The 7,864-nt window shown below is 51.3% G+C and overlaps 1 protein-coding gene across 1 annotated transcript; it reads right to left on the minus strand.

Moving 5' to 3' along the window:
• Positions 1-1,715: 1,715 nt before the first annotated feature.
• On the minus strand, positions 1,716-6,092 carry Pih1d1 (PIH1 domain containing 1). Its single transcript, XM_052762215.1, has 9 exons — positions 5,763-6,092; positions 5,145-5,211; positions 4,219-4,398; positions 3,314-3,375; positions 3,150-3,231; positions 2,700-2,802; positions 2,454-2,529; positions 1,945-2,088; positions 1,716-1,831 (listed from the first exon to the last, which is right to left on the minus strand). Exons 1-9 carry the CDS (start codon positions 5,850-5,852, stop codon positions 1,793-1,795), a joined length of 843 nt encoding a protein of 280 aa, XP_052618175.1. The 5' UTR covers positions 5,853-6,092; the 3' UTR covers positions 1,716-1,792.
• Between the last annotated feature and the right edge of the window lie 1,772 nt (positions 6,093-7,864).

A 7,864-nucleotide genomic window follows, 5' to 3' on the forward strand; every position in this document is an offset into this window, starting at 1 on the left:
ACATTGGAAATAACTGTGCATGGGTCTGGGACAAGGTTGTGGTCAGCTTTTGACACTGGAGAGGTGGCTCTATATAAATACTCGTGGCTCACAACCACCTGTAATTCCAGTTCCAGGGGGTTCTGACCACCACAGGAACCAACCACACAGATAGTGCACATACAACATACACAGACGAAACTCTCCAAAATGTAAAATAAAGTGCTGGAGAGATGGCTCAGAGGTTAAGAGCACTGGTTGCTCTTCCAGAGGTCCTGAGTTCAATTCCCAGCACCCACATAGTGGCTCACAGCCATCTGTAATGAGATCTGGCGCCCTCTTCTGGTCTGCAGGCATACATGCAGACAGAACACTACATACATAATAAATCTTTTTTAAAAATATAAAATAAATAAATCTAAAAAAAAAAAAGGTCAGGTTTCAACAAGTACAAACAGCATCTGATAATTTACCAATGTAATTTATATTACAGCATGGGGGTCCTGAAAAAGCACCTCAGTTGGAGGAGTGCTTGCCCAGCCATGCATGAAGCATGGGTTTGGTCCCCTGCTACATAAAGCAGAGCAGTGGTGCAAACTCGAAACTCCATCACTTTAGGGGAGGCAGGAGGATCATAAACTCAAGGTCATCCTCAGCTTCATGACAAGTTTCAAAGCAGCCTGGGATACATGAGGCTTTTTATCTAATTAAAAAAAAAAAGCTGGGCGGTGGTGGCACACTCGGGATCAGAGGCAGGCGGATCTCTGTGAGTTTGAAGCCATCATAGTCTAAAAAGTGAGTTCCAGGACAGCCAGGGCTACACAGAGCAACCCTGTCTTGAGAAATCAAATAAATAAATAATAAATAAATAAATAAATAAATAGAAGAAAAATAAAAAAATGGGGTGAGAGGTTCCCTGAGGTGTAACTCAATGGTAAAAGAAATATATACCTGGTATTGTTCGTTTTTCCAGGGTTTCTCTGTGGAACCCTGGCTGTTCCGGAATTTTCTCTGTAGACCAGGCTGGCCTCAAACTCTGAGATCCCCCTGCCTCTGCCTCCTGAGTGCTGGGGTTAAGGGTGTGCACCACCATTGACTGCCAGTATGTGCTTGGCATCAGAGGCCCTGAGTTACATCCTCGGTACCAAAAATGGGGAAAGGATATTGGGGAGTAGAGTGGGAGTGCCCCAAAGAGGGAACAGCACAGGCTGAGTCAGGAGGAAGTGAAGCTTGGGGGCTCAGGACCTAGACTTGGGCATGCCCGTGACAGGAACGGACGTGGTTCATGGAGCGCAGGAGACCCTAGGCGCTGCTGGAGTTTGGTTGCTAAGAGGTCAGGCAGTGAAAGCCCCCGCCCCACGAGAGCACCCGCTGCGCCAGGGATGGCCATTTAGTAATTCCCCACACGCCATTCTGGAGAAGAGGGCGCCAGAGCTAGGAGAGCAGGAGTCAGTGGCATGGCGGGACACCGCTCTGTGAGATGGCTGGGCATCAGTGAGGGAAGAGTTGTGTCTAAGAAGGAAGGGGTCAGAGCTGAGTCTAGATGCCCGGATGTTCCGGGGACAATGAAGAAGTGGACTAGGAAAGGAGGAGGGTCAGCCCTGGGGCCCAGGGCGGCCAGTGAAGACAGGAGGCCAGGGCCTCCAGAAAGGAACAGAGACTTCTAGCGGACACGGGTCAGAACTGATGGTCCTCTTCCCTCCTACCCGCCATGTCTTGACTTCTGAAGCTGGAAAGAACTGGAAAAACTGTTTATTTCACATTGAGAGAAGACAACATCTTCTCCACATCTGGAAATACAGGGGGATTCTGGTTAAGACACTGACAGGAGGGGCATGGACACCATCAGTTGCTGGGAAAAGAAAGAGAATGAGGATTCAGAACCAGGGCTCTAAACCCCAGCTCTTCCCTCCAGCCCAGGCCTTCAGGTCTCAGCCTCTTCCCACAGATGCCTATATCAGGTACCTTTCTTCTGTGGTGGAAAGCAGCCCTGCTGGCCTCAGGGTTGATCCGCAGGGGGATGGAGGCGTTGAGGTGGTACAGTTGCTGGAGGCTTCCCATCACCAGGTGATTCTCCCCTATCTCCAGCGTCAGCCCTCGAGCTCCATCCTGGGGATGAGGTCAGTCAGCCCACATCCCCTAGCACTGGGAAGCTATGTCCACAAGGTCATAGCATGCATGGCTGTGCTTTCAACCTCAGAACCGAATCAATGCAGACAAAATCAAAGGACAGTGACTATGAGTCCCGAGGAACTCAAACTCAGGACAGCAATGGCTGCACCTGTTGGTTTTCTGGGCCAGGAGAGGCAACTTACGCAAGTCTGGGGATAGCCCCCACATCACTGCTTCCAGAGATATAACCCAGGCCAAGGAATCCAGGCTCCAGCCTCCTCCTTCAGATCCGGGGTTTGGCTCCTAAACCTCCTGCCTTAGCCCCAGGGTGTCCAGACTCTAGCTCCTTTCCCTGCACTCACCAGCTTGGGGAGGTCAATTTCAGCCAAGAGGAGGTCGGGGGCTTCCAACCAAAGGTTCATGTGAGGCCGCTCCGGGCTGTATGGGAACAAGGGCAGACTGAAGGTGACCACCTGGTCTGTGACAGCCCAGCACCCTCTACTTGGCTTGCTGTTCCTTTCTCCCTCCACCCAGTTCTGTGTCTCAGCTCCATCTAAGTCCCTAGAGTCCCAGGATAGTCATTAGCCCAGATATGTATGAAGGCTCACCCCTGCGGGGTCCCCAGCTCCTGGATCCGAGGACGCTGCCGGGAACGGATGTTCTGCTGCGAGATGGACCCCAGGAAAGGCCGGTACTTCAACACGCGCCATTCTGAGGGTTGGAGAGTCACAGATCGCTGAGGTGGGGTCCCCTCAAGTGGTGCTTCCCAGTCCACAGAGGCTGGGCCGCCTTCCCAGACACCTTCCGCTCTGACCACTGCAATCTTGACTCTTAGAGGCCCTGCCCACCTTAGCCTCCACCCTTCCCGGGGAATGCACTAAGACACCCCCACGACCATCACTACCACCACCACCACCACCACACCCCACTCCCGCCAGGCTCCTGGCCCTGCCCCCTCACAACCCCACCCTCACTCTGAGAAGCTCCACCCCCTCCTGGCCCACTGGAATCCCCTCTCCCAAGTGTGCCATCCCAGCCATTCCCCTCCTGACCCTCACCTGGATTTAGCTGTAAACCATACTTGTCCTCAAGGCCCTCCCTGGCGATGGTGACCACCAGCTCCCTCAAGAAATCGCTGTTCTAAGGTGAGAAGAGATGCAATGGTGGGGTCGGGGCTGGAGGAAGCACCCTCCCCGGGCCTTATCCATAACACACATCCCACCTGCATCCTCAGGTAGAAGTTGCTATTGACGGCGACATCATAAGCAGTGCAGCCCTGGCCTTCTGTGGAAAGAGGGAATGAGGCCTTTTAACCCTCCATGTAACACCCATAAGGAAAACTTACCCAAGGACCAGACACAGGAAGTGAGAGCCAGCATACATTTTACTTTCCAGCTGACTCAGACCAGGTCCTTCTTGGCTTCCAGGCTCAACTCCAGGTTGATGCCCACATCCCCAAGACAGACCCTGATACTCCCCAGGGACCCCAAGAATCACCTCACTCTATCCCACCCACCCCTAGGAAAATGCTCATTTATACTCTAGAGAACACCGGCTGTCCACACTTCCAGTCTCTCCTGATTGTTGGCCCATCAATCCAATCACTGTACCCCCCAGACTCTGGCCCTGGTCCGGGTAGCTCAGGCTGGCCTCTAGCTTTCAGCAATTCTCCTGCCTCAGCATCCTAAGAGCTATTGAGAAGAGTGAGCCACCATGCCCAGCTCACTGGTCATCTCCTGCCTACAACCCTCTTCTCTGACTTTGCCTGACTAATGCTTCAAATCTTTTCTGAGTCAGCCTTTCTCTGTGTAGCCCTGGCTATCCTGAAACTCTCTCTGTAGCCCAGGCTGACCTCGAACTCACAGAGATCCGCCTGGCTCTGCCTCCCGAGTGATGGGATGAAAGGCGTGCGCACCCCCCATGCACTCCCCCCCCTTCAAATCTTCTATCAGAGCACTACTCTTCTAGGTAGGCTTCTCTGAAGTCTCCTTAACCTCAGTGAAGAGCCCCAGGGCATGTTCCCTCCAGACTTGGATCAACCCCCTCTGGCTCCCGAAGCTGACTGGAAGCTCCTGAGAAAAGCAGGGTCTTGAGGGAGCAGACTGGGTGTCCTCGGAGGGTACTGACTCGCATCCAGCTCAGCATGTGGCTCTCCCAGGCTCATGGGGATTCGGAAGCCAGCTTGGCCCTCCTCCAGCATCTGAAGCAGCTCATCCTCAGTCACGTCCACCGGGGGAGGGATGGAGGGCGAGTGGCAGATGTTGATGAAGACCTTGCCTTCCGATGAATTGGTCTTTATGCAGAAACCTGCACAAGTGGGTTATCTCGGCCATCTGTGCCCAGACCGTCCCGTTCTTACCCACCCTCTGCGCCCACCCTCTCCCTTTCAGACACGGCCTCTCACCCTATACCCAGGCTGGCCCCAGACTTGGGATACTCCTGCCTCCTGAGACTGTAGGCATTCACCACCACACCCAACTTCTTTCCCTCTTTTAATTTTTATTACATGCACTTAGTGTGTGTGTGTGTGCGTGTGTGTGTGTGTGTGTGTGTGTGTGTGTGTGTGCGCGCACTCTTATCATAGCTGGTGTGCGTCATGGTCAGAGGACAGCATTCAGGACTCAGTTCTCTCAGGTCACCAGGCTCACTGGCCGCAGCCTCACCTGCTCGGCCATCTTGCTGGCCCGTCTTTCACTCTTGGGCTCTGTCCTGCTGACCCTCGGCTCTCCCTTTGTTGCCTCTGCTTCCCTCAGGCCCTGGAAGTTTTCTTCCACCCCACTTCCGCTCTGCCTTCTGTGGTGCAGTATTTGTAGGTGATCCTCCTGCCTGTCCATTCACATAACTACTTCTAGGCCTTTGTACCCAGTTATGATCTCTCTCCTTCATCCTCTGTGTCCCTGCCCCTAGTTTCCACGGACCTCTCTCAGGGTCTCATCTATCTATCTATCTATCTATCTATCTATCTATCTATCTATCTATCTATCTATCTTCTATCTATCTATCCATCCATCCATCCATCCATCCATTCCTCTATGTCTATATCTATTTCTCACCAGGCTGGGGCTGGATCTGGGTAGATTCTGGCCTGTCTGTCTGGGCTTGCTGGAGCTCTTTGGAAGCCTGTGGGGGAAAAAAAAACAACCCTCCATGATAATTCTGCCCTGTCAAACCCCCTAACCTGCTTCCCAAACGTTTATTAGGACAGCTCATATGTGATAGCTGGGGATCACATGGGTTTTTACTAATGTTATATTATTGTTATTGTTATCCATCTGCTTCTCCGTTCCAAGTGTGGCTTTGTTTTTGTTTTTCGAGACAGGGTTTCTCTGTGTAGCCCTGGCTTTCCTAGAACTCACTCTGTAGACCAGGCTGGCCTCGAACTCATCTGCCTGTCTGTGCATCCCCAGTGCTGGGATTAAAGGCGTGTGCCACCATCACCTGGCTCACTTGTTATATTACACAGTCTAGGCCCCCTTTTCTTTTTATGAGGACTCCCAAGATCACCCTAATTCCATGTCTTTTAAAACCTAGTAAACTTTGAGCCAAACAACTACAATTCCCATAGGCCTCCTTGCTGCCGTAGGGCATTCTGGGAACTGAAGTCGCGTCTCTGAGCGCCAATGTATAAATCCTTAAACACCCAGGTTCCCCCAAGTCCTGTCAGCCCGCACCTGCAGTAGCAGCTCCTGAAACCGCACCGTCTCATCACCCATCGACTCTGCGTCGCTCAGCTCTGGTGCCAGAAGCTTCGAGTCCGCCATGGCCCTGGGAAAAAGTCCTAGACATCCAAAACGTGTAGCACTTTTCCCGGATAAACGAAGCCAGCCTAAAGCTGGCCTCAGTCGATCCTTAACACACAGCACTCTACCCGGAACTCTAAGATCTGTGCCGGGAATGGCCTACGGTTTCATTACGATGAAGGCACCGTCCTCGAGTCTGTTGGGTTTCTTGATTGATCCTGTTTGGCCGATGCGTAAATGAAAGCCACACTTCCGGTCTCTGTGTAACCAAGGAACTGAAATGTCCACACTTCCGACGACTCCAACGCCCTATCATCCAAGGAGGCACCCAAGCCGACCATTTGTATTAGAAAGCTGAAGTCACGCCCTCCTACCCAGCCAATCAAAAATAGGGGCTGAGGAGGACCGTGAAATGACACACTTCCTGAATCAATAAAACCTACACTTCCGCCCTTCCCTAACAACTGCAGGCGTTACAGTGCAGAAAGGATTGTCACTTTGAGAATTTAATATCTCGCCGGGCGGTGGTGGCGCACGCCTTTAGTCCCAGCACTCGGGAAACAGAGGCAGGTGGATCTCTGTGAGTTCGAGGCCAGCCTGGTCTACAGAGCGAGTTCCAGGAAAGGCGCAAAACTACACGGAGAAACCCTGTCTCGAAAAACCAAAAAAAAGAGAATTTAATATCTCTGTATGTAGCTCTTGTCTATTATGTGTACGCTCTGGGTTCGATCCCACCCAACACACACACTTAATTTCAATGCTATTAACTGTCCTTTTTGAACAAAATCAAGGTTTTTGTTTATACGGAAAATCATGGGGGCGAGATGGGGGTTGGGGGACGGACCTGGAGAGATGGTTCAGCGTTTGAGTGTTGATTGGTCTTCCAGAATTTTTTGTTTGTTTGTTTTGTTTTTGTTTTTTGAGACAGGGTTTCTCTGTGTGGCTTTGGAGCCTGTCCTGGAACTCACTCTGTAGACCAGGCTGGCCTCGAACTCAGAGGTCCTCCTGCGTCCCAGAGTGCTGGAATTAAAGGCCAGGGCCACCACCGCCCGGTTTAGTCTTCCAGAATTTGATTCCCAACACCCACATGGAGACTCATAATCCCTTGTAACTCCAGTTCTAGGGGACCCAACGCCCTCTTCTGGCCTCCTGGGATACTGCACGTACATGATGCACAAGACATGCAGTCAGGCAAAATACCCATGCACATAACATAAAAGCAAATCTGGGGGCTGGAGAGATGGCTCAGAGGTTAAGAGCACTGACTGCTCTTCCAAAGGTCCTGAGTTCAATTCCCAGCACCCACAGGGTGGCTCATAACCATCTGTAATGAGATCTGGTGCCCTCTTCTGGCCTGCAAGGACACATGTAGGCAGAATACTGTGTACATAATAAATTAATAAATCTTTAAAAAAAAAAAAAAAAAGCAAATCTTTGCTTGTTTTAAAGAAAAGAAAATAGTAGTGGTGGAGAGATGGCTCAGCGGTTAGGAACATATGTTGCTTTGGAAAGGACTGGGTTCAGTTCCTAACACCCACATGGTTGCTAACAACTGCCTGTAACTCCAGCTCTAGTGGCTCCAGCACCATCTTCCGGCCTCCATAGGCACTGTGTGCATGTGGTGCGCAGACACACGCGGAAAAACCCAAACAAGTACAAGGAAGATAAATATTTTTACCTGGGTGGTAGCGGCATACGCCTTTAAACCCAGCACTTGGGAGGTGGATTTCTTTCTTTCTTTCTTTTTTTTTTTTTTTATTTTCGAAACAGGGTTTCTCTGTGTAGCTTTGGTGCCTGTCCTGGAACTCACTCTGTAGACCAGGCTGGCCTCGAACTAACAGAGATCCGCCTGGCTCTGCCTCCCGGCGGGAGGTGGATTTCTAAGTTCGAGGCCAGCCTAGTCTAGAGACCAAATTCTAGGAGTGAAGAGGCTCTAGCAGGCCTTGCCCTTCCTCCTTCCCTCTCCCTTGCTAGACCATAGATTATATCCCTAAAGTTAGTCACCAAGGTCTATTCCCTCGTTTGGCCACTTC

Source organism: Peromyscus californicus, unplaced genomic scaffold, assembly GCF_007827085.1.
Source record: "Peromyscus californicus insignis strain IS unplaced genomic scaffold, ASM782708v3 Scaffold_4__1_contigs__length_199733344, whole genome shotgun sequence".
In the NCBI taxonomy this organism is placed as follows: domain Eukaryota; kingdom Metazoa; phylum Chordata; class Mammalia; order Rodentia; family Cricetidae; genus Peromyscus; species Peromyscus californicus.

What these genes read in the sequence shown, in the direction of transcription:
- Pih1d1 (XM_052762215.1), bottom strand. Translation starts at nt 5,852, where the DNA reads ATGGCGGACTCGAAGCTTCTGGCACCAGAGCTGAGCGACGCAGAGTCG. An exon ending in ACATGCTGAGCTGGATGCGA is followed by an intron (nt 3,376 to 4,218) that starts GTCAGTACCCTC and finishes CTCTTTCCACAG; the next exon opens with AAGGCCAGGGCTGCACTGCT. An exon ending in CTTTCCACCACAGAAGAAAG is followed by an intron (nt 1,832 to 1,944) that starts GTACCTGATATA and finishes TTCTTTTCCCAG; the next exon opens with CAACTGATGGTGTCCATGCC.